Genomic DNA, 27,079 nt, shown 5'->3' with positions numbered 1-27,079 from the left:
GCTCCTGATTGCCATCTACTGACTGTCACTGGTAAGTGCATATGGTTAGATGTCAGATTAAAGTAGGGTTTGACCCAGCTGTGATAGCACGCACAGATGAAAAGGTTGCCAAAACTCTCTGATTGAGCACCACATTAACAATTGTTATTTAGGCAAGGTGCTGAAGGATTTCCAGCACCTGTGGAGCCTACTCCAGCATGGGTGCCTGTCTTCAGGAAATCAGATTTGGAAAAGGAGGAAAAAGGAGAAACGAAGAATCCTTGGACCATTATCCTGTTAAAAGAAAACTTTTACGCTTTGTACCTCAAATGAAAATATGATTCTATGAAGTGCTCTTTTCTGATGTTACTGGGTTCGAAAGGAAGTTTTCCTAAAATCAACTTCAAGAACAGCAGATGCAATGGAAATGATAGCAAAAACAGTCAAAATGGCAGTGACAATAATAACAGCAATATCTCCAACAGCAGCAGTGATAAACACAGCAGCAACAGCAATGTCTACACAGAACTGCTTAGATAAGGTGGGGCAAGATTTTTAACTTGATATATCAGCAATGATGATAGACATATAAATCACCCCCTCCTCATCACATGGCTCACAAAAACACCTAAACTATGACCACAGGAATCAATAGTTAAAAATCACATAACACCAGGCTTGGAAGCACTAGCTTTTGAAGCGCTGCTCCTTCATCAGGTGATTAATGCTTCCAAATAAACCTGTTGGACTATAACCTGGTGTTGTGTGATTTTTAACTTTGTACACCCCTGTCCAACACCGGCGTCTCCAAATCTCAGGAATTGACATGCTGTACGTTACGCGATCAAGAGGACACTTCACCCAATCAAAGTTGCCTTCCTGAAATCTGCAGATGCTAACATAATCATCAACAGAAGCAAGCACTCGTCCCAACTGAGAGCATTGAGGTGAGACCTGGAGGCAAGGCCCAGCCCAGCCCAGTCTGGAGAAGAGACAAAGCGAGGTCTGGAGGACTGGGTTGGAAGGACTGTTATTCTGAACGTTTTATTTATTCCTATAATTTTGTACTTTTGTACCCAGTCTGTGTTTGATATCTACCATAGCTCCTGTCTGTTTGGTAAAAAAAAGCCCTCATGAGCTTAAAAAGTCCACTGACTACTTCACAAAGCAGAATGACACCCAGCATGGACGGAATTACAGCTACTAAAAGCAGAAATTGCTAGAAAAGTTCAGCAGGTCTGGCAACATCCGTGAAGAGAAATCAGAGTTAATGTTTCAGGTCCAATGACCCTTCCTCAAAACTGCACCCGCAGTTCTTCTGGTTTTTATTTGGAATTCCTGCCAAACTGCTAAAGCTCAGAAAGTCCCAAATACTGCCACATCTTCACAGCCTCTGTCTTCTGGTGTTGCAAGAAGCAAAAATGATCACAGTACATAACAACTGAGGAGAGCCACCAGAATGCATACTTCCACCAAGCTGCTAGAATCAACATTATTAGGGTAATTGCTCACCTCTTCCTTGAGACTTTTCCCTGCTAGGTGCTCTCCAACTACAAAGCTGAAAAAGGTGAATACCTTTATTAAGAGCTTCCATCTCACTGAAGACACTTCAGGTCAATCCACGTGCATAAAGATTTTCTGAAAACTCCGCCAGCATTTTTGTAGCTGTGACAAAAATCTATCACAGCAGCAGTGATAGAATTTTGCTGATTATTTTAAAATATTGGGAACTAAGTAAAACAATAGACAATATTCCTTTTTAAAAAATCAAATTGGCGGATCTCCCAACGTTAATGTTCCTTTTAAAGAAACTTCAGGATCTGGATCTGGACACATCTGCGTACAAAACAGTCAGTTGTAGCTTGAGCCATTTTCTAACTGAATACCAAGTTTCAATGAAATCCACTCGTGCGCAGGCAGTGGGCTACTGGTTTATACTACTGAACTGTTAATTCAGAGCCCCAGATAGCATCCCAGGGACCTAGACTGGAATCCTACCAATGACAGATGGTGGAATTTGAAATCAATAAATATCTGGAATTAAGAATCTAATGATGACCATGAATCCATTGCAGATTGTCAGAAAACCCTGTCTGGTCCACCAGAGTTCTTTAGGGAAGGAAACTGCCAGCCTTAACTGGTCTGGTATACATGTGACTCCAGACCCACAGCCCATATGGTTGACTCTTACCTGCCCTCTGGGCAACAAATGCTGCCTAGCCAGCAATGCCATTATCTTGTGAATGTATAGAAGAAACAAAAATATTGTTTACCAAGACAAGATGGAAGAAAACATTACTTCCAAACGTATTCAATGGTGGAGGAAAAACAAAGGCAACAGAAGACATTGTAACAATTACAGTGGGATCTCATTCCTTGCAATATTAATTTGATTTGTTATTGTCACATGTACTACCCTTACAAATCATGCCTTACATAAGCGAACAAGTATAACCCCAGTTATACTCTCTTCCATTGGACAGAGGTTTTGAAACACATCAAAAAAATTCAAGATTCCCTCCTTCCCCACTGTTATCAGACTTATGGATGGAACTCTCATATATTATAGCTGATCTTTCTCTACACCTTCTCTGTAACACTATATTCTGCATTCTGTTCTATTACCCTGATGTACTTATGATTTGTCTGGTTAGCACACACAATACTTTTCATTGTATCTCAGTACATGTGGCAATAACAAATCAAGTATTGGAAAGGTCTTTGCTACATTGCAAAATGAAAAATATTCAGAAGTACAGTCCAGTTTCCATGCTGGCAGGTTGATAGTGGATCTAACCATCTCCATATGCCAGCTACAAGGTAGTGAAACAGGAGATACCTCTTTAACAACATCTGAGAAAGAAGTTCAGATATTCAACATAATCAGCGTGATGGAACTCCACAAGATCTGGGGAAATTGACTGTCTGCCAATGCTAAGCGAAAGGGAGGACTGCAGATGCTGGAGTTTAGAGTTGAGAGTGTGATGCTAGAAAAGCACAGCAGGTCAGGCAGCATCCGAGAAGCAGGACAATCAACATTTCAGGCCAATGCTGCTCAGTCTCAACCACTCCTTTCATGGCATCAGGCAATGCATTGAATAGTTTGATAGCACACCTGAAAGTTCAGAATGAAGAATGGAGTGAAGCTGGATTGTATCATGACTGCTACTATATTTGGCCTCTTCATCTCCATGCTCCTCACCTGTACCTCCCCTGCAGATATGGAAGGAATTTATCTGAATACCGGGTCAGATTCAAGCTCCACACTCCGTCCAGTCTAAAAGCAAAGACACAAATAACAGTACACTGTGATCAAAGAATTCGTTTATGCTGATGATGCTTTACTAGTAGCAGCTGGAGCTAAATGACCAAGAGGACACCCAAAGTTCAGTTTCATGGCTGCTTGCTCATATAAAGCCTTAAACACTAACTCTCTGACTTGCCGTTATGCCATAACACTGTATACAAATTGAAAATGCATCGAGATCTTAGCAAATAATTCAGAAATGCAAATCTGCTGTTTTAAAATATACCAAAAGCTGATGACAGAAGAAAATGGCGACATCATGCATGAGTTGGTATGTGCCACGGTGACAATCAGTGACCATAATGTCTTGGCAACAGGCACTAAACACCAAAACCAATCAAGTTTTGAGAAGATTTGTAGCTCAGCTTGAGGTTCTGGATGTAGGTTTGCTCGCTGAACTGGAAGGTTCATTTCCAGATGCTTTGTCACCCTACTAGGTAACATCTTCAGTGGGCCTCAGGCAAAGCACTGCTGATAAGCCCTGCTTTCTATTTATATGTTTGGGTTTCTTTGGGTTGGTGATGTCATTTCCTGTGAAGTCACTTCCTGTTCTTTCTCCCCGGAGGTGGTAGATGGGGTCTATCTCGATGTGTTTATTGATAGAGTTCCGGTTGGAATGCCATGCTTCTGGAAATTCTTGTGCGTGTCCTTGTTTGGCTTGTCGTAGGATGGATGTGTTGTTTTAGTCAAAGTGGTGTCCTTTCTCATTGGGATGTAAGGATACTAGTGAGAGAGGGTCATGTCTATTTGTGGCTAGTTGGTGTTCATGTATCCTGGTGGCTAGTTTTCTGCCTGCATGTCCAATGTAGTGTTTGTTACAGTCCTTGCACAGTATTTTGTAAATGACATTAGTTTTGCTTGTCTGTATAAGGTCTTTCAAGTTCATTAACTACTGTTGTAGTGTGTTGGTGGGTTTGTGGGCTACCATGATGCCAAGGGGTCTGAGTAGTCTGGCAGTCATTTCCAATATGTCTTTGATGTAGGGGGAGCGGCCAGGGTTTCTGGACGCATTTTGTCTGCTTGTTTGGGTTGGTTGCTGAGAAATCAGTGGACTGTGTTCATTAGGTACCCATTCTTTTTGAATATACTGTATAGGTGATTTTCCTCTGTGCTGCAGTGTGTGGTGGATTGTTGAAATAATGTTCTGATGCTGCTTCATTTGTGGATGTTGGGATGATAGCTTCTGTAGTTCAGTATTTGATCTGTATGTGTTTTCCTGTAGACACTGATTTGAAGTTCGCCATTGGCTGTTCGCTCTATCGTGACATCTAGGAATGGCAGTTTGTTGTTGTTTTCCTCCTCTTTAGCGAACTTTATGCCAGTACAATGAACCTTCCAGCTCAGCCAGCAAACCTACATCTATTAAGTCATTTACTAATAAAAGATTCTTTTTCCTTGATCAATACAGGTTTTTCTTTAAAACAAGATGCACATCCCCTTTCTCTGTATGAAACAATTCATTATTAATACATCCCTATTTAGATTAACTATAAATCATAATATCCTGAGGCATTTTACCAAGTAAAACCATCTGAGTATGCGTGTTTAATCAGGCAGCAAGAAAAGCCAAATCACTTCTGATGCACTGCCCAAAGAGTTTAAATTGATAAATCACAATATTTTATTTAGCAAGCTAAAACATCCAGTTAGCAATTCTAATTGGAGCTGGAGCAATCTCTGAGAGACATATTATCCAAGAGATTCATTTTGGAGAAGTCAGTGTCTAGCTGCAAGTCCCTGGATTATGATTTGATTATAAAGCTCAGTGCATTACGATCCACAATCTTAAAAAGGGGCACTTTCCCCTTCACTGTTTGATCACACAGCATTTTTCACTGGCCACTCGGGTGTTTAATTTCTTCCTAGTGGTGGAAATTTGAATAAATATTCATGCACCTTGTGTCTTTCACTGTGTCTCACACCTGCACACACACAACATGGGTGCTGGGGGAAAAAAATAAGCACTACTGCAGTTAGGTGGTAGTGTGGGTGTAAAATAAAAAAAAATAGAAACAGGAGATTAGATTCGTAAAAAAATAAAAAGGGGCACTTCCTTCATTACAGGAAAAGTAGTGGAGCAGATGTTCATCATCAGCATCACAGTGAGATCACAGGCAGTTGTGTCAAAACGCAGTGTACAAATTGCAATTGTATTGAAATCTTGAGAAATAATCTAAAAATGCAAATCTGCTGTTTTAAAATATATTGATGAAAGCACTGCTTGAGGAAGTAACTGGGACAAAAGTAAATATGAACATTCACTGAGTGGACCCAAAACGTCAGTCCAACAAACATGACAGAATCTAAGGGAATTAGCATGATAATAGATTAAAATTGGGTAATAAGACTATTAAAAGTTAGCAGAGAAACCCTGTAACACTCTATTCTCATCTTTACTAATAATTAACCTCCTAAGAAGAGGAATATGCATGGTCAGAAGTGACATTTAACGTAGTGGGAATCGGGGAAGGCTAAAGCTTGCACCAAACAGAATGCTGGAAGTAGCCAAATTAAACATAAACAAGTTAGATGAAAGGAAAACTCACTTTTAGATTCCAGTCAGTTTCCAAAAATAACTATCGCTTGTTAAGAGGGAAGACACCTTTTAATTTTAAACCAAAATTTCTATTTTTTAAATCCACAATTAAGTCATTATTTAAAATGTCTCAAATATTATCAATCTGTTCACATGTTCAGCCTTAAAACCTTCAGTCCAGTCATTTATGTTTTGAATTCTAACTATTATATACAAATCTCCTAATGGTTGCAATAAAAATAGGCATGGTTACTTCTCTAACACATGATGTTCCTTTTCACATTGTACCTTTCATCTTTGCTTCAGGATTTAAGTTACAATAAAAGTCAAGGATTAACTGATGCAATAATTGTGACATGAACCAGAAAATCCACATACCACAGGAGTCAAGGTCATGCCATGCTCGGAGTTCAAAAGATATTATTTTACAGGTGTTTGCAAAATCAACAAGTTAATGATGAGTTTGCCTACTGATTAACGTAACCTGATTCCCCGATGCATGGAATCACAGAGTACAGAAGTGGATCATCAGTCAGAGTCTGCACTGATTAAAAAAAATGAACTGGTCCACTTTCCAGCACTTGACCCATAGCCTTGAACTTTATGACATTTCACGTGGTCGTCCAAGAACTTTTTAAAGACTTTCCCCTTTGACCAGCCTCCCAGGCAGTGCATTCCAGATTCCCACCATCCTCTGAGAGAAAAATTTTTTTTCAGAGATTAGATTAGATTCCCTATAGTGTGGAAACAGGCCCTTCGGCCCAACAAGTCCACACCGACTCTCCGAAGGGTAACCCACCCAGACCCATTTCCCTCTGACTAATGCACCTAATACTATGGGCAATTTAACATGGCCAATTCATCTTTGGATTGTGGGACGAAATCGGACCACCCGGAGGAAACCCACGCAGACACGGGGAGAATGTGCAAACTCCACACAATCACCTGAGGCTAGAATCGAACCTGGGACCCTAGTGCTGTGAGGCAGCAGTGCTAACCACTGAGCCATCGTACCACCTAATGTTTTCCTCAAATTGCCTCTGCCTTTCACATTAAAGTTATGCTCCTTTGTTAGTGACCCTTCAACAAAGGGGAATCGCTGCTATCTATCTGCCCTGTCCATGCTCTTCAAACTTGCATGCCTCAAATCAGATCCCATCTCAGCCTTCTCTGCTCGAAAAAAAAACCTGAGTTTATCCAGCCTCTCTTCATGGAGAAACTGCTCCAGCTCAGGCAATATTCTGGTGAATCTCCTCAGCAACTCTCCACTACAATGGCATCCTCCTCCACTGCCTCGCCGCCATCTACCTCAGACCCAATCAACATTGAAGGTGCAACTCTTCAGTCACCATCTTTCACCCCTAGCCAGCACTCCTCCACCTCCACCTCGCCACCACCTGTGCCAGACCCACCAACATCAGAGTCACATCTGTCACCGCTGGGCCCACCTCATTGTAAAGTTCCAACATGACCTCCCTGCTTTTATAATCTGACTACCCTATGAAACAGTCACGCCGCCTTCAGGGATCTGTGCACAACCACTGCAAGACTCCCCCCGTTCCTGAGTTTTGTGGTGATCTGCCCTTCACTGAGTCCTCCCTTGCCTTGTTACTTATTCCAAAGTGTAACTTTAATGTAACTGCATTTTTCAAAAAGTTCATAAAATCATCATTGAAAGTCTGAACATGCACCAGCGGATGAGGATTAAACCCTCAACTTCATTCAAATGTTCTCTGCTTGTAAGTAAACAGGCAACATGGCTTTTAAGATGAAGTTGTTTTTAAGACAGTACCAGTTTAGAACAATGTTGAATCATGGGTCATTTTTTTAAAAACATGAAATAATAAATCAATGTTAAATTTCAATGAGAGATCATTGTCATTCAATTCTCCCTAGACCATGCATCACAGTAAATTAATGCATATGTAAAAGTGACATTTTTAACCGTTGGTCCTAGTGACCCTGAGTTTGCTGTAGTAATGACAGCAAAGCCAATCAACATTTGCCGTTATTACTTCATTGAAACCAACAGCAACACACATACCATGATTCCAGCTGCAATCAAACCAGGTAGGTAACATAGCCTTGGGGTTCCTAGTCACAACTAAACTGAATAGTATTCATCCCCTGACTATACTAATCCCAATCAGTACCATAGCTACTCCCTATCCCTCTTACTCCCTCACTGGAACAGCCTCCTTTTACCATAGAGCCTAGAGTTTGTTCGCATGCAAGCTTCAGTCACATCCTAGGCTTTGGTATGTTGAAATTGAAGTAAATCATGACAAAGTAACTGATCATATGACCCTAAAGACAACAAATCTAGAGTAGTCCTTTTCCTATTTCAATCCACAATTATGATGCAGAATAAAAATATGATTTGTAACAAGTAAAAACTTGAAGTCATAAATTAGCTCAAAATAAATAAAAGGAACAATTTATTTCACCCCTCCCCTGAATTCCCATTCACCAAATTCTCAACTTACCATTCTGCTTATGATGGAATCAGTGTTTTGATTTGAAATGCCTCACCCTCATTTCCAAATCCTTCCATGGACTTGTCCCTCGCTCTCTTGAATCTTAGCCAACCCCAGAGGTATCCAAGATAGCTACACTTCTCAAGTTCTGATCCATTGTGCATTCTCAATTATTATCATTCTATCAAAGATGGCAGTCTCCAGATGTCTCTGATTCCTTCCCACAGCTCTCTCCTTCACCCTATTCCTTTATAGTACACCTAAAAACCTTGGACTACTTTTTGACCATCTTGCCTAACATCTCTCATGTGATTCAGTATAATATTGTGTCTTCAAAGTTGTGTGAAATTCCATAGGTCTTTTCATTACATTACAAATTGAGGACAATAGCATGGATTTCAATCCAGCTCCGACTGAGCACTGTACCTAACTCAGCATTAACTGGGATTCTGGAGACCACATCTCAACTCGTGAGCAAAATAGAAAGGAGATACATTGATTGAGTAACAGTTTAGGTACGCTGTTTACTAGATTAGAGGGAATTTTGCTTTGAGTCACCAACAGTCCAGGAAATTCAGGAGAAATTTCCACACCTAACAAATGTCAAGAATGTGCAATGTAGTAGTTGAGACAAACACTGGTTCTCAAAAAGGTCTGCAGTGACTTCATTGGAATGCAAAAATCTGAATACATACATAGCACACTTTACAACAATCATAAAAAGATAACATGACAATCCAAAGTAGAAGTCAAGTAGATGAAAATACTTTCACTTGACCATCTTTAATTTTTCTTTCAAAGATCAAAATTACAACCTCAAGAACTACAATTTTCAGATCCATGTCATCATTTTATAACACACTTCCATATGCAAGTTTAACTTAACACAACAACTATAATTATTCCAGGAATTATTTAAAGTCCCAATTCATTGCAAATAGTGCATAGCTCATAAAATAAGATTTGGGTTTCTGAGAGGTAAAATTAAATTGCAACATTTCAACTTTCCTTAAAGATGGCCAAAATGTATTCTGTTTCTAAAAACAAAGTTTTAAAAAAAATTGTCAGTAACAACCATGCCAAAAGAGACAATCCACAAAGAACCTTATTGTATAGCACCCTTATCATCCTGCACAGATACTGTTTGTGAAATATAACCTTTTCGAGTGAGCATGAGGGACATCTTCCTCCTAAAATACACAAAGGTGTTACTTGCTCATTGCTTAGAAAAGATCTGGTATACAAAAACACACGAAGAACCAGGCTGTGTAAAGGTCACAACCCAATGGATACTGACCAAGACAGGTTTTTCAACACTGAATCAAATCATCTTTCTCAAGACTCTATTCTCCACTTTCCGGTTCCTGAAGATTTTCTTTACCATTTCCAGCAGAATGTTCCAATTCCTGCTCGTCTTGCCCACCTTTCGTCTTGGCTTCCTTTGCATCTGATGACTCCTTTGACTCTTGACAATTATCATTCTCAGAGGGAACAGCATAGATGGTTTTCTTCAATTTTCCTTCAATGTCACTTTTTGCCACTTCTTGCAAATTGTATTTGCGAAAAAGTATATAGTCCTGGACGACGCTCACACAACAAACACCTTTGATTATTTCCACGATGATGGTATATTCAGGGTTGTTAAGGTCCACTTTGTTTTCGGGATTCAAATTTATTACTACCCCTGCAAAGGGACAGGTTGAAACAAAATTCATTCCAAGTACATAAACAAAAAAAAAAATCAGCAATCAAGTTTCCACACCACACACATCTAGAGAATTACATAATATGAAAATAAATGCATGAGACTAACTAGTGGCAGTTAATCACTCTGCTTATTTAGCAAAGGTAAATGAATTCTAACCAACCGATGTTTTATTGCTTCATTTCAAAACCTTTACTGCTTTGTAATGGAACAACTGCATTGACAACATTCAAAGTTAGCAACAGGATAGACTGTAATTAAATGTTTGCATCTGTATATTAAATTTGAAGTATCCCACAATTCCTGCCCTCTGAACACTATTAATACTGAAAATATTCAGGATGTTGTGGAAACTGTCACATGCAGACCTAACAAATTGAAACAGATTAAGACTTCCGTTCCACTCCACAAGTTTCTGACACAAATAAATGAAGACCCTGCACTTAGGATGGTGTGATCTGCGACAGATCACTTAGTGTTAAGAGTTGCTGAAGCAACAATTACATCTATTTTGTAGTCTGGAGCTATAGAGAGTGATGGTAGAATATCCAACTTTCTTTCTATCATGACTAAATAGAACTCTCTCCCACTTTTAGCACCTGCCATTGTTAACCTGCAAACGCTTCCAATACAATCAATTTATTTGGACACATAAAATACACTCTTCCTTAGCCTGGGATGGGATTTGACTCAGAAGCTGATGACTCAGAGGCAGGGACTCTACTGATTGCACCACAAGAACCCAACTGGGTTAGGGGTGGAAAATATGGAAAACAGAAGTAGGGAGCCAGGTCGGCCCATGTTATGAACTGGCAGAGGGTTAGAAGCGGGAGAGCAGGCAAGGCCTACCAGCAAGCTCCATCGCTGCTAACTTTGCTATTAAAGTCAGGCAAGGTAGACAAGGAAACAAGAAACATTTACAGGTAAAGAAAACGGGAGGAATTTATCCACAAAAGTGTTAAAGCAGAAGGATCATTTTTAAAAGAAGTCAAACAAAACCTACAATATCAATCTTCACTCTTTGTAACAAAGCACATATCTTTTCAAAAGCTTAGTTCCATCATTAGCATCTATTCACATATTACCAAACAAACAAAAACAAAAAATACCTTCAGTATACGGAAACCGTCATATCTACCTGCCAGAGCCCTGATGACATCATCTCTGCTCATATGACTATTGTTCCTGGCTTTATAAACAATCTGGAAAGTAGCCTTTTTTGGAGCTTTGAACCAGGGTTCCAGGAAAGTCTCAAAATACTTTGGGATCTCCTCCATGAAAGCCTTGCATGACCCTGACACTGGCAACATCCGCAGTATAGCTCGAGTCTTCTTCTTCTTGGTTGCATACAGATCCTTCAAAATATAGTGCACTAATTTGTCTGGTTCTGTTTTGTAGAAAAAATACAAATTAAAAACTTAAGATTCTTAAGTCAGCAATTCAATTCTCACATCAAAAATGCTAACAAGAGTTTGGTGCAAGTCTGCACTGGTACACGTCAATGAAACCACTTGCAAATCAAGTGTATACCTATATATATATTATACACACACACGCATTATTTAAGCTGCTCATTCAAAATATCACAGCACGTGAATAAAGTTACTCAAATGCAACCAGTAATGTTTAGTAATTTAGTAGCACAGAATTTGCCTATTGCTGAAAAAAGGCACATTTTGTCAAAGCTTTTTGTCTTCACGCATCAGGATATTTCAAAAAGAATACAAATTCAAGGTTAAAAAACTTCTATACTGCACAAGGGTGATGATTGATTGCAAGTGGTCTCTGATTGGGACAGGTCAATTAATGCTGATTTGCAGTTAACAACCATGCTTCATTAAGTTTTAAACACAAACAAAAACAGAAATTGCTGGAAAAGCTCAGCGGGTCTGGCAGCATCAGTGGAGAGAAATTAGGAGTTAATATTTCAGAGCCAGTTCCCCTTCTTCAGAACCTCAGGTTCGGCATTTTCTCTCCCACCCCCAAAAAAAAAACACCCATTAAAAAGAAAAAATGTATTATTCCTTCGTGACCGACTTTCAATTTTTGATATTGTGGAAAACACCACTCCTTTCCAACATCTCGCCTCAGTCAGTTCAGCAAGGTTCACCTCACTTATTTCCACTCTATTCAATCAGAGAGGGAGGAAATCTAGCAATAACTTCTGTCCCTCAACTGCCCTGTGGCATACCCAAGGATCTCCAGTTCCTCTTTATTTATTCATAGCACGTGGACATCACTGGCTCAGCATTTCTTGCCTTTCCCTATTTGCCCTTGAGAAGGGAGTAGCAAGTCACCTTGAAACCTACAGCCTTTGAACTGTAGACAAACTGCAGTGGTACTCAAGTTTCATGTTACTGACCCTATGTGAAAGGAGGAATGGCAACATAGGTCCATATAAAGTTAACAATCACACAACACCAGCTTATAGTCCAACAGGTTTAATTGGAAGCACTCTAGCTTTCAGAGCAGCGCTTCCAACTAAATCTGTTGACTATAACCTGGTGTGTGTTGTTAACTTTGTACACCCCAGTCCAACACCAGCATCTCCAAATCATAGATGCATATATTCCTTGACAATAATCAACTTCAGACATGGAATCGGCATCCACATATACTCTGTCAACACCAAGCTCTTCCTTTCCACAAGCTCTTCAAAACACTATCTATTGTACTGTTTACATGACATCCTTCCTCAAAATGAGGCACAATTTACTCTAGCTAATTGTTGGAAGACTGAAACCTAATTTTCAGTAAACACAAGAAAACTGCAAACCCCACCACTGCCCAGCTGGACTGTAACCTCTTGTGCTCACAAAGCAAGTACCCATCCCTAGTCCTGTCACCTTTGTAATAGCACCCAATTCCAAAAAAAAAGCACCACCTGTAAAAGTGGAAATTTATAACAATCATGGAGCAACTTAAACTGGTCAGGCAGCATCTTTGAATTTGCCTCGTTATTTTGTGTCAAAACAATATTTGTTTCAAGATTCTGCAATTACTCCCACAAAATGGAATAAAATTAAAATCCACTACAAAAAAGGAGAACACATTACCAATGTTAAGAGTTCTGATGAAGACCACATTGTTGGCTCCACTGTCCAAAGCCTGGAATCGCCGAAGACGACTTTGTGTTGATGTGTGGATCTGTTCTACTTCCTTCTCCAAAGCAGCTTCAGCATCATCATCATCTTCCTCATCTTCACTATTTGGTTCCTCTACAAACTGGGAAAAATACCAGCAGAATTTTTGAATTTGAATATCAATTTTTCATTTTGTAAATAGTGTGTCAATAGCTGTATGTTAACATTTATCCATGACAAACTAGTGCCTCCTGCTCAAAATTAAGTACTTGTTCTGAGTGTATCAGAACATGTTGTGTTGTATGATATAAGCCATTCAGTTTCCTGTAGTTGGACATAAACTTAATATTGCTGTCTAAAATTTGCTAAATGTTTTCTTGCTTCCATTAACTTAGTCAACTCTGCACCATTACTGACATTCACAAATGATGCAGCCACTAAAAGTGAAAGCCAAAATTTATGCATCAGCACAGCCAAAATTCATTCCATCAGACATGAAAGTATTCTCACACCATTTCAATTAGTCTCTAATTAAGGAAAGAACTTAAAATCAATGATTTTAAGAGTGTGTTCTGTTTAGCAAGCCTGGAATACACACATGTCAAAACAAGACTGTTATAAATGGGCTACATCACATATCTAAAAGCAAAAATACAAAATTAGAAGAAAAACACTATTCTGGTGATCCTTAATGATTACTATGTTATTTGTTAATTATCTACTTACTCTGTTCCTTCTTCACTTTCTGATTGAAAATTAATTTAGTTTGCTTCAGTAATGCTCAGAAATAAAACACTGGAAGAGGCTATTGTTCGTGTTCAGATGATAAAGAAAATGATAAAAGAGCTTCAACAGTCTATGAGATGAATTTACTTTGAGTTCATTACTGTGGACACTCAATGTAAAAGTACATTTCTGTATTCAGTCTCAAATTCAGTATGGGTTACCACAATCAAAAAGGACATTGTGCCATTTTACATGAAAAGTCGTTAAATAAAAATAACTACTGTTATTGTTGGGGTGGAATAAGAGATCAATGTTATAACAGTAAGGGGTGTGCAGGAGATCTCAGCAGAGTCAGACAAAGGCCAAGTGGGTCATTGACTGAACTGAATTTCCAACAGTGTAAAGTGGAAATTCAACTGTTCAACTGGTAAATCATATCCAAGTTCAGATTTTAAGAGTTATTGTCAGTAACCTTTAAACGAATAAAATTGCCTAATTAAAGAAGGTAGCTGCTTGAAGGTGGCTGTTTGGATTCAAAATTCCTTTGTCGAAATGACATGGTGATCACTGTAGCTAAACAGGTAAACCGAAGAGACCTTTATAAGAAAGTGAAGTCATTCACCTCAGAGTTAGGAAGGAGCAAGGTCAGTTGGTGTGAGACATCAGCAGAGTGAGATGAATGCTGAGCGAGTTACTGGAAATCTGGGGCAAAAGAGGACAGAGGTGCTTTAATTGGGGTTTTCAGCAAGGAGTAAACACTCCAGAGTGAGAGGCAAGTGGGAGAGGATAAAAGGTTTGGACTGAGTGGCCTACCTGCAGTGAGACCAGCAGCTAAGTGTTGTCATAAACCACAGCAAGATGTGAGTACAGGGAAAGAAGATGATTGTTGAGTAAGATTGATCAATATTTCTTGTAAAGTAAAAGGTTTAAACTAAAAAGGTCTTCAATTTGTCTTTTAGGTCTCCAACGCTTTTCTCCTCTCTTAAAAATAACTGCTTAAGTATTTGATTAGTGATATTTTTTCCCTCCAATTCTTCAGTTTTGAAATAGCCACATAGTGGCTGGTATCCAGTCACCCTTTATTTACATATGTACTGTATCTGGGCTCTGACCAGCCAGCTCAAAGCCAGACCCTAGACTGAGGAGACCTTCTGAATCTATTTATATCTGTCAGCCAAAGCTCCCTGCTTGGGGTTGTTAACCTGGACCAATCTAGAATCTCAGTTAATGAGATACACCTGACCATGGTTCCAATCACTACAAGTTTATACAGTCAATATCGTTCCAGTGAAATGTAAAGTGCAAGGACTCTTAAGTATTTAATTAATTTCAGACTCATCCACGTTTATACTCCATTTGCCAAATTTTGGCTTATCCATCTAATCTAGCCATATCTATTTTAGTGCTATCTACAAATTTGGTTCCAGTGCTTTATATAGAGTCAGAGATGTACAGCGTGGAAACTGATCCTTCAGTAGAACTCGTCCAAGCCAACCAGATATCCCAACTTAATCTAGCCCATTTGCCAGAATCTAGCCCATATCCCTCCAAACCCTTCCTATTCATATACCCACCCAGATGCCTTTTAAATGTTGTAATTGTACAAGCCTCCACCACTTCCTCTGGCAGCTCATTCCATACATTTCATCCTCTGTTGTTGTGGTTCTGTTCACCGAGCTGGGAATTTGTGTTGCAGACATTTCGTCCCCTGTCTAGGTGACATCCTCAGTGCTTGGGAGCCTCCTGTGAAGCGCTTCTGTGATGTTTCCTCCGGCATTTATAGTGGTTTGTCTCTGCCGCTTCCAATTATCAGTTCCAGCTGTCCGCTGCAGTGGCCGGTATATTGGGTCCAGGTCGATGTGCTTATTGATTGAATCTGTGGATGAGTGCCATGCCTCTAGGAATTCCCTGGCTGTTCTCTGTTTGGCTTGTCCTATAATATTAGTGTTGTCCCATTCGAATTCATGTTGCTTGTCATCTGCGTGTGTGGCTACTAAGGATAGTTGGTTGTGTCGTTTCGTGGCTAGTTGGTGTTCATGGATGCGGATCGTTAGCTGTCTTCCTGTTTGTCCTATGTAGTGTTTTGTGCAGTCCTTGCATGGGTGTTTGTACACTACATTGGTTTTGCTCATGCTGGGTATCGGGTCCTTCGTTCTGGTGAGTTGTTGTCTGAGAGTGGCTTTTGGTTTGTGTGCTGTTATGAGTCCTAGTGGTCGCAGTAGTCTGGCTGTCAGTTCAGAAATGCTCTTGATGTATGGTAGTGTGGCTAGTCCTTTGGGTTGCGGCAAGCATCCATGAACATCAACTAGCCACAAAACGACAGGACCAGCTATCCTTAGTAGCCACACACACAGATGACAAACAACATGAGTTTGAATGGGACAGCACTACTATTATAGGACAAGCCAAACAGAGAACAGCCAGGGAATTCCTAGAGGCACGGCACTCATCCACAGATTCAATCAATAAGCACATCGACCTGGACCCAATATTCCGACCACTGCAACGGACAGCTGGAACTGACAACTGGAAGCGGCAGAGACAAATCCCTATAAATGCCGGAGGAAACATCACAGAAGCGCTTCACAGGAGGCTCCCAAGCACTGAGGATGTCACCTAGACAGGAGACGAAATGTCTGCAACACAAATTCCCAGCTCGGTGAACAGAACCACAACAACGAGCACCCGAGCTACAAATCTTCTCAAAAACTTTGAATTTCATCCTCTGCTTGAAAAGTTTGCCCCTTAGGTCTCTTTTATATCTTTTTCCTCTCACCCTAAACCTTTGCCCTCTAGTTCTGGACTCACTTACACCAGCAAAAAGATTTTGTCTATTTATCCTACATATGCCCCTCATGATTTTATAAACCTCAATAAGGTCACCCCTCAGCCTGTGATGCTCCAGGGAAAACAGTCCGAGCCTATTCAACCTCTCCCGATAGCTGAAATCCTCCAATCCTGGCAACATCCTTGTAAATCTTTTCTGAACCCTTTCAAGTTTCACAACATCCTTCCGATATGACGGAGACCAGAATTGCACGCAATATTCCAAGGTGGCCTAACCAATGTCCTGTACAGCCGCAACATGACCTCCCAACTCCTGTACTCAACACTCTGACAAATAAAGGAATGCATACCATAAGCCTTCTTCACTATCCTACCTACCTGCGACTCCACTTTCAAGGAGCTATGAACATGCACTCCAAGGTCTCTTTGTTCAGCAACACTCCCTAGGACCTTACCATTAAGTGTGCAAGTCCTGCTAAGATTTGCATTCCCAAAATACAGCACCTCACATTTATCCAAATTAAACCTCATCTGCCACTCCTCAGCCCACTGGCTCATCTGATCGTTGTTACCTGAGGCAACCTTCTTCGCTGTCCACTACACCTCCAATTTTAGTGTCACCTGCAAACAGTCTAACTACACCTCTTATGCTCACATCCAAATCATTTACATAAATGATGAAAAGTAGTGGGCCCAGCACCAATTCTTGTGGCACTCCACTGGTCACAGGCCTCCAGGCTCATTGGACTATAACTCCCTGGCTTTCTCTTAACGCCTTTCTTAAATAATGGCACCACAATAGCCAACCTCCAGTCTTCCGGTACCTCACCTATGACTATCAATGATACAAGTATCTCAGCAAAGGGCCCAACAATCACTTCCCTAGCTTCCCGCAGATTTCTAGGATACACCTGATCAGGTCCTGGGGATTTATCCACTTTTTAATGCATTTTAAAGACATCCAACATTTTTCAAGATATCACCATCTATTTCCCTACATTCTATATCTTCCCTGTCATTCTCTGCAGTAAACAATGATGCAAAACACTCATTTAATATCTCCCCCATCTCCTGCGGTTCCACACAAAGGCCGCCCTGCTGATCTTTGAGGGTCCCTATTCTCTCTCTACTTACCCTTTTGTCCTTAAATGTATTTGTAAAAACCCTTTGGATTCTCCTTAACTCTATTTGCCAAAACTATCTCATGTCCCCTTTTTGCCCTCCTGATTTCCCTCTTAAGTATACCCCTACTGCCTTTATACTCTAAGGATTCATTCAATCTATCCTGTCTGTACCGGAGATATGCTTCCTTCTTTTTCTTAACTAAACCGTCAACCGTCATCCAGCATTCCCTACACCTACCAGCCTTTCCTTTCACCCAAACAGGAATATACTGTCTCTGGACTCTCGTTATCTCTTTCTGAAGGCTTCCCATTTTCCAGCCATCCCTTTATCTGTGAACATTTGCCCCCAGCCAGCTTTTGAAAATTCTTGCCTATTACCGTCAACATTTGCCTTCCTCCATTTTAGGTTCTTTAGACTAGATTACCTACAGTGTGGAAACAGGCCCTTCGGCCCAACAAGTCCACACCAACCCTCCGAAGAGTAATCCACCCCAACTAATGCACCTAACAACTATGGACAATTTAACATGGCCAATTCACTTAAGCTGCACATCTTGGGAATGTGGGAGGAAACCGGAATACCTGGAGGAAACCCATGCAGACATATACAGCTTCAACTTTTAGATCTAGTCTATCCTTTTCCATCACTATTTTAAAACTAATAGAATTATGGCCGCTGGCCCCAAAGTGCTCCCCCACTGACACCTCAGTCACCTGCCTTGCCTCATTTCCCAAGAGTAGGTCAAGTTTTGCACCTTCTCTAGTAGGACATCCACATACTAAATCAGAAAATTGTCTTGTACACACTTAAGAAATTCCTCTCCATCTAAACCTTTAACACTACGGCAGTCCCAGTCAATGTTTGGAAAGTTAAAATCCCCTACCATAACCACCCTATTATTCTTACAGATAACAGAGATCTCCTTACAAATCTGTTTCTCAATTTTCCTCTGACTATTTAGGGGGTCTATAATACAATTCCAATAAGGTGATCATCCCTTTCTTATTTCTCAGTTCCACCCAAATAACTTCCCTGGATGTATTTCCGGGAATATTCTCCCTCGATACAGCTGTAATGTTGTCCCTTATCAAAAACACCACTCCCCCTCCTCTCTTGCCTCCCTTTCTGTCCATCCTGTTGTATTTGTATCTTGGAACATTAAGCAGCCAGCCCTGTCCAACCCTGAGCCACATTTCTATGCTACCCCAGTCCCATGTTCCTAACCATGTCCTGAGTTCATCTGCCTTCCTGATTAGGCCTCTTGCATTGAAATAAATGCAGTTTAATTTATCAGTCCTACTTTGTTCTCTGTTTCGTCCCTGCCTGCCCTGACTGTTTACCTCGCTTCTTTTCTCAACTGTACCAGGCTCAGATTGATCTCTTTCTTCACTATCTCCTATGCCATTGTACACATTGAAACCAATGACCTCCTGCTGGGCCCTCTCCCACTTGAGAACATTCTGCACCCTCTTAGAGACATCCTTAATCCTGGCACCAGGGAGGCAACACACCAATCTGATTTTTCACTGCTGGCCACAGAAATGTCTGTCTGTGCCTTGGACAAGAGAGTCCCCTCATACAATCGACCTCTTGGAATCCGACGTACCCCTCGTTGCATTCGAGCCAGTCTCTATATCTCAATTAAACATATAATCAAGAAAGAACCCACTCTATTCACTATTGTAGATTTATAGCTGAAAATGTGTTGCTGGAAAAGCACAGCAGGTCAGGCAGCATCCAAGGAACAGGAGAATCGACGTTTCGGGCATAAGCCGTTCTTCAGGAATGAGGAAAGTGTGTCCAGCAGGCTAAGATAAAAGGAAGGGAGGAGGGACTTGGGGGAGGGGCATTGGAAATGCGATAGGTGGAAGGAGGTCAAGGTGGGGGTGATAGGCTGGAGTGGGGTGGGGGCGGAGAGGTCAGGAAGAAGATTGCAGGTTAGGAAGGTGGCGCTGAGTTCGAGGGATTTGACTGAGACGAGGTGGGGGGAGGGGAAATGAGGAAACTGGAGAAATCGGAGTTCATCCCTTGTGGTTGGAGGGTTCAGAGGCGGAAGATGAGGCGCTCTTCCTCCAACCGTCATGTCGCTATGGTCGCCTCATCCACCGCCTAGAAACCCTCCAACCACAAGGGATGAACTCCGATTTCTCCAGTTTCCTCATTTCCCCTCCCCTCACCTTGTCTCAGTCAAATCCCTCGAACTCAGCGCCACCTTCCTAACCTGCAATCTTCTTCCTGACCTCTCCGCCCCCACCCCACTCCGGCCTATCACCCTCACCTTGACCTCCTTCCACCTATCGCATTTCCAACGCCCCTCCCCCAAGTCCCTCCTCCCTACCTTTTATCTTAGCCTGCTGGACACACTTTCCTCATTCCTGAAGAACGGCTTATGCCCGAAACGTCGATTCTCCTGTTCCTTAGATGCTGCCTGACCTGCTGCGCTTTTCCAGCAACACATTTTCAGCTCTGATCTCCAGCATCTGTGGTCCTCACTTTCTCCTCCCATTGTAGATTTATAGTAAGGCTATACTTAACTATTCACTTATCTGTTTCTCTGCTGTGACCTTTCCCAAACAGGTTCCTCCAACATCAGGTGTGAATTTCACTTTTTGTTAATTTTCCTAGATCACTCTGATATCCAGCGATACATGAATTCAACAGCAATGGCAGTAACTGTGCAGGTTCATTGCTATGTCAGTTGGCAGTGTGGGTTTCTTTCGCGCTCGCTCTCTCTATCTCTCTCTCTCTTGCACTGACATGATCATGTGCTGCCTTTGTCTGTCCCTCTCCATTTTCAAAGTGCCTTTATTTGACTTTTCTTTTTCTCCAAAGTTCCAAAACAATGCAACAGCATATAAAGCAGTCATTGCTGCTCCAGGAATTCAAGGAAATCACCTCCAACACCTAAAATAACCTCAAAAAAAAAGGAGCAGCCTGTTACAGCCAGAAATGTTTCCCCTCCTCTAATCTTAGATTACCCAGAATCCCAGTCTGTGCATGCAAATCATTAAGGCAGATTGTAAATAGCTGAGGCCCCAAGAACTGAAATCTGGCACTCCACTAAGTACTACTTACCAATCAGAAAAGGATCCATTTATCCTGACTCTGCTTTCTGGTGGTTAGTCAAACCTCTATCTTATCTTGTGTATTAACCTTTTGTGTGGCACCTTATTAAATGCCTTCTAGAAGCCCTGTATATCAACAGGCCCACTATTATCCACTTTGCTTGTTACAGCTTTGAAGAACTCTAGCAAATTAGTCAAACACGCTTTACCCTTCACAAAACCATGCTGACTCTCTGATGGATTGTGTTTTGAATTTACAAATGTCCCGTTACTATTTCCTTAATAATGTATTTCAACTATTTCCCAATGACAGCTGTTAAATTAACATGTCTTGTTTCCTACTTTCTGGTCCCTTCCTTTTTGAAAAAGGGTATTATATGAGTATTTTTCCAATCCACTAGAAACTTTCCTACATCCAAGGAATTCTGGAATATTATAACCAATGCATCCACTATCTCTGCTGTCACTTCCTTTTAAGACCAGGAGGATGTAGGCCATGAGGCTTGGGGACTGGCCTGTCTTAGATCCCAATTATTTCCTCAGAATTTTATCCCAAATGAGGCCAATTTTTTTACAATCCTCCTTTCCTATAATCTCTACATTAACTCTTATTATTGGGGTGCTTTCAGTATCCTCCACTGTGAAAACTAAGGCAAAATATTGACTGTCTCCACTATTTGTTTTAACAGCACAAGAAATACGTACAGGAGAAGGCTGTTCGGCACCTCGCTTTCATTCAATAGAATCATAGCTGATCTGACGCTCCTCATGCCCACTTTCCCCATAAACTTTGATTTATTTACTGATCAAGAGTCTCTCAGCCTTTGAATATACACAAGGACTCTGCTCCCACAGCTCTCAATGGCAAGAAGCTCCAAAGGCTCTCAACCCTCCGAAGAAATTCCTCATTTCTGTCTTAAATCGGCACCCCTTTATTCTGACAGTATGCTGTCTGGTCCAGACTGTCCCATGAGAGGAAACATCCTCTCGGCACTTAGCATTTCAAGCCCCTTAAGAATCAATTATTGACTCCCCAGTCTCATTCTCTAGGGGTCTTACATTTACTTAGCTGTTCTCTTCCTTTTTATATACATATAGAAGCTTCTGCTTTCCGTTTTTATATTTTACGGTAAATCTTGTTCCATAATTTAACATTTGCTAATTTTAATACTTTTTAGTCACCTTTTGTGGGTCTTTAAAAATTCCCCAATCCTCTAAGCTGCCACTGACCTTTGCATTATGGTATGCCTTGGTTTTTATCTTTGTTAAACTTTCTCGCTTCACCATCCCCCTTGTATTCTTTCTTCTCTCTACAATATATTTTATTTGGGAGGAATTGAACACATCTTAAAATTGTTCATCAGCTGTCCTACCCTTTTAGCCTTTAGGCCAGCTCCCGTAGGGCCAAGTCTGTTCACAGGTGTATCTATATAAGTACTTTTGTTTAACACCACAGAACTAGTGTGCAACACTACCTGCTATGATCGCTGTTCATTAGAGGATCCTTTACTACGAAATTATAAATTAATCCCATCTCATGACAATACTAAAATCTAAAATAGCCTTCAACCTGCTTGGTTAGCAGCATATCACTCCAAGAAACATTATGAATGCTCCCTCTCGGTTACCCTTGCCAATTTGATTAACCCAGTCTATATGCATATTAAAAGCAGTCATGATTATTGTACCCTTCTCACAAGCCCCTGGTATTTCCTGGCTTGCATTGAGTCCTACTGTAGAACTACTGATAGGGGACTGTAATGGACTAGGCCAGACCCCTCAAAACATTTCAAGAAGGTAGCCCAGACCCTAATTTTGCTAGTTGTTTTACTAAGGTGTAACGTGGATATTTGAGGAGATCTGCCGCTGGTCAAACCATTTAGTTTTAAACAAAACAGAATTCATTTACAAGATTACTGAATGAATACAAACAAAAGAAAACAGAATACCAAAAAACGTAACCTCTCCAAAAACCCACAGATCATCCCAACTCAATGATGCTGTTCCAAATACTTGCAACAAGCCCCATAAACACCTCTTGGCACAAAAGGAAAAATCAATCACAGGTTCTTATAGGACAGAAGTCAGAAGAGAGTACCAGCCTGGACTTGCTTCTTTGGGTCCAGCAGCTTTTTCAACCCTACTGTTAAAAACTAAGCCAAACCAAACCAAACCAGAGTGAAGTTGAGCTGGGAGAACTGGCCACTCTCCTTTCATTGTACAAGTGTTCTTATTAAAACCTGAAAGTCTTCTGTCTGAGTCAGTATTTGTTAGCTATAAACAAATTGGCCGGGAATCCCTTCAACTCCAGACTTTTTGGTGTATGTGTCTTTTATGACCTCTCAGGAAAAAAAAAAGCCAAGCACAACATAACCTTGTTAAGGGAGCAGCTTCGTCACAGGACCTACAGATCACTTCCAGCAGGGACTTCTTTCCCTTGCTACTTTTTACTTATACCCAGACAAATTCCTAGTCTTGCTCTCCAGTGCCAAAATCATACCATCACTCTCTTCCTTTAATAACAAAGCCACACCACCTTCAAGGTTGAGGCTACTGCAATGCCACCTTCTAATACCTGCTTCACCTGTAGTTACACCCTCCTATCCATAACCAAATTTCAGGTAATTACCTCCTGAAATACAGCATCTAGGTATCCCCTTCCCTGCGATGGTGTGCCAGTGTCTGAAACGCAGACTCATATCATAAATGAGTTGAACTTTCTCAAGCAACCAACACTTGCTACAAATGTGGTCACTATGAGCCATAATGGAAGCCACCAGCTCCCACATGCTGTAGCTGCAACACATTGCCTGGCCCTGCGTCTCTCTCTTTTATTTAATTAGATTGTCATTTTTTTTAAAATTGAAATTTATCCCTGATGATTTCAGAATCCTTCTGGACACTTTCTAACAGGTTCCTACCTCTGGCCCAGGAAATCCAGGTTCAAATCCTATCCTGCTCGAAAGTGTACAATAACATCACTGAACAGGTTGATTAGACAGTGTCTACACTTATCTAATGAGACTGGAGTTCAAGTTCCACCTGCTCCAGAACAGTGCGTTAGCAATTCTGAACAGCTTAATTAGAAAATATTTACACTTTTCTAATGCAAGGGAGTTCAAGTCCCACCTGGAAAAGCGTGCCATAACATGCCTAAACAGACTGATCGGAAAAATATGTAGCTATTTTCAAATTTACAGCTATTTAGGGACAGTCCCTATTGGTAGTTTCTTACCAACCAATTAACACACACTATTTCCTGTGATGTCACTCCATTGCTATCTTTCTACTTCAATACAGTCAATTGCCAGCAGCTGAATGTATTGATTCTGCTCTCAGGTAAGTGCAAGCCTCGGCTGCTCCTGACTCCATTCGCAGGTAAATGCAATCTTCACTCACTGGCTGTAATTTATATTTTCCCTTTTGAGGCTACTAAAAGTAGGCAGGTTTTGCTAAACCTGTACAAGGCACTAATAAGATTGCAACTGAGATAATGAATAGTTTTGACCCAATTTCTAAGGAAAGATATACTGGAGTAAAAAGCAGTTTAGAGGTTTTTTTGGCTGACGGCAAGTATGGAGGGACTGTCTAAAGGAAAAGTAGAGTCTGTACCGATTGGAATTTAGAATGAGGGGTGACCTTGTTGAAACTTTCAATATTCTTAGGGATTTAAGAGTAGATGTCTCAGAAAGAAGAGGTTGGACATTTTAAGTTCGGTGGAGAGGAATGTCTTCTCTTAGGATAGTGAATCTGTGGAAATTTTTAAAACTGCTGAAGCCTATCAAGGCTGGGTTGTTAAGTATATTCAAGACTGAGAGCTTTCTTTAAAAAAATCAGTAAAGGAATCAAGAGTTATTGGGAAAAGGCAGAAAAATTGAGCTGGGGATAATCAGATCAACCATGACGTATTTGGATAGCGAAGCAGATTCAATGGGCTAAGTGGCCTACTCTGTTCCTATGGTCGAACAGTTGACAGTAAGCTTGTAAAATTAAACTGTGACAAAGTGATCAGAACATGCTTGGAATTCTAAACTTCTCATATTCCTACTCCTTCTGTAAAATCAGTTTTTAAATTAAACAACACAATTAACTATTGCAAAATGTTAACGTTTCTATATATAATACACACTGAGTTGAGTTTAATCGAGACAGCAGGTAGCCTAAAAGTCTAAGGTGGTCTTCCCTCCCCTCCCAAAAAATCAAGATGCTGCCTCCCAATGACAGTAAAGCAGGTTACAGGGGTGGGGGAGGGCTCAGTCTGACAGCCATCACTCCAGAAGCATTTTAAATTCCCTCCATTGCAGGGAAGCTGTGGCCAGTTTTAATCTAATTTTTTTTCTAGTTCAGTAGCCTCAGAAGCACTCCCTTCGAGCTGATATGACATCTCACTCATCCACACAACAGTAGTTCCTAACTTTAATGGTAGGGCTGCTGATCTGAAGATGGTGGAGGGCCTCCCACATCTTCTATTAATTGGCCATCCAATGCCAGGAGCCCACCAGCTAAGCTTAATTGGATGTTGAGATGTTGCCTTTGTCAGCCAATTGCCTTGTTCTTTTTTTTAAAGTCCCATCCACCACTGTGATGTGGGATCAGGACTGACAAATATTGCCAACTTCAAAGGCTATGCAAATCCAGAATGACCACCAGACCTGGATTTAACAGGAGTGTTGAAACCATCCCCTCCCCCAGTATGGGCAACAGCCTCACTGCAGCTTGTCAACTTGTCCCTTATCCCCTCCAATAAGTTACACCCTCTTTCCCTGCCCCCTTCTCCAAAGCCCAAAGAGATGGTCAGATACTTTAGGGACACCTACGTGACTCTTGGACAGGCACATGGAAAATAGTACAATGAAGGGTATGTAAGTTAGTCTGATCTTAGAGTAGGATAGAAGGCCGATACAAAATGGAGGGCTGAAGGGCCTGTACTGTTCTATGTTCCATGGTAACTCTGCTCAAAGCCAGCCTATGGTCTTCACGTTTTTCGGATACTTTGGAATCTGTACGTAATGTGAGTGATTTTAGAGATAAGTTTCACTTTTAAAAGCTCCAAATTAGTCTGATGCCACATGCAAGCAACTCGAAACTCAGTTTGCTAACTCTTCTCTATAAAACACAGAGCCCGCGGATTCTGGCTGCACTGCACCTTCTCTGGGCCGTACAGTTGGTCCGCATATTCATTCAGAAGACTGTACGCTTCGGCCGTGCATTTCTTCTCATTCATATTGCAGGTGATGAGTAGTCCTTGCATCCCCACCTCCAGCTCACTGCTCCCGCGGTGTTTCTTGGCCGCATGGCTCACGTACGCACTCTTGTTTCTTTTCTTCGCCCTTGGTTCTGTTGCCATTGCTGTTCCAAAGGAAAATGCTGAAATTAATAAGTATTGAGCAACGGGCACCGCAGCTTGAAACATATACAAAAGCAACCTGGTGTGCTACTCGTCTGAGTATTTCAACTGCATCATTTAAATGTATTGTACCAAATAAATAGCCTCAATCCACACTTACACGCTCCCGTCCAAACCCCCACTAATTCTAAAGGACTCCTCCTTTCAACATCATTAAACTGCGACACGACAATGTACAGCCTGCCACTGGGTCCTAGTGCTAGAGGAAATCTTGGCAATTTGCAAATCGTTTCAGGTCGATGTTTTCTGAGATGCCCAGAATTTTCCAAACCGAAAGCAAAATGCCAAAGAATAATCCTCAAAGCTAACTTTTTGTTTCGCCTGTTTTATGAAGCGTATGCATTCTCTTTAAATATCCTTGCCACTTCTCGACTGAAAAAAATCTGAACGAAATTGCAGTAAAGCAAAGACAATAAGATGTGACAAAGTCTACCAGATGAGGGGTTAACAGCATATGTAAGTTATTGAAAATTGATTCATTTGAGTTTTTTTTAAAGCAGATGAAACATTGTTCAGTTTTCAGTTACCAGGTAGTGGTATTCACTTCAGCTAGTAGTGCACATACAATAATAAATTTTTATGACACTTTTAAAATATTAAAACGGTCCAGATCAAACAATGAGTTGCGGGAAGACAATTTTAAGTATTAGGAGTTTTAGCGAGAATTTGAGAGAACTGTTTTTTTCACCCAAAGGGTTGTGGATATTTAGAACTCACCTAAAAGAGTGTTGGAAGCAGAAACTCTTAAGACATTTTGAAGAACTGTTTAAACGAACATGTAAAACACTAGAGCATACAAGACTACAGACCAAGTGCTGTAGAATAGATGGATGTTTGCCAACTAGCGTAGACCACTATGGACACATTTTTAAAAGTGTGTGA

General features: G+C 40.9%; 2 protein-coding genes across 2 annotated transcripts in view; one reads left to right on the top strand and one right to left on the bottom strand.

The window, feature by feature from the left end:
* Positions 1–9,063: 9,063 nt before the first annotated feature.
* Positions 9,064–26,350, bottom strand: thumpd1 (THUMP domain containing 1). Its single transcript, XM_072559936.1, has 5 exons — positions 26,298–26,350; positions 25,937–26,139; positions 13,061–13,229; positions 11,143–11,391; positions 9,064–9,983 (listed from the first exon to the last, which is right to left on the bottom strand). The coding sequence occupies exons 2-5, from the start codon at positions 26,135–26,137 to the stop codon at positions 9,643–9,645; spliced, it is 960 nt and encodes a 319-aa protein (XP_072416037.1). The 5' UTR covers positions 26,138–26,139; positions 26,298–26,350; the 3' UTR covers positions 9,064–9,642.
* Positions 26,351–26,465: 115 nt separating this feature from the next.
* The window catches only part of LOC140464620 (acyl-coenzyme A synthetase ACSM3, mitochondrial-like), an 85,176-nt gene continuing 84,562 nt past the window's right edge, over positions 26,466–27,079 (top strand). Inside the window, exon 1 of the mRNA XM_072559927.1 lies at positions 26,466–26,653. The gene's annotated coding sequence lies outside the window, so the exon portion shown is untranslated. The remainder of the gene's footprint in view (positions 26,654–27,079) is intronic.

Source organism: Chiloscyllium punctatum, chromosome 40, assembly GCF_047496795.1.
Source record: "Chiloscyllium punctatum isolate Juve2018m chromosome 40, sChiPun1.3, whole genome shotgun sequence".
NCBI classification, from domain to species: Eukaryota; Metazoa; Chordata; class Chondrichthyes; order Orectolobiformes; family Hemiscylliidae; genus Chiloscyllium; species Chiloscyllium punctatum.
The sequence above is the reverse complement of the archived record's forward strand: the minus strand, read 5'-3'. Positions and strand labels throughout refer to the sequence as shown.

Bases quoted from the DNA above. Each gene is read 5' to 3' on its own strand.
- thumpd1 (XM_072559936.1), bottom strand. From the start codon at position 26,137: ATGGCAACAGAACCAAGGGCGAAGAAAAGAAACAAGAGTGCGTACGTG. The intron at 11,392-13,060 runs GTAATGTGTTCT...TCTACAAAACAG, and splicing joins CATCAGAACTCTTAACATTG to AACCAGACAAATTAGTGCAC. The intron at 9,984-11,142 runs GTAGATATGACG...GTCCCTTTGCAG, and splicing joins TGTCATCAGGGCTCTGGCAG to GGGTAGTAATAAATTTGAAT.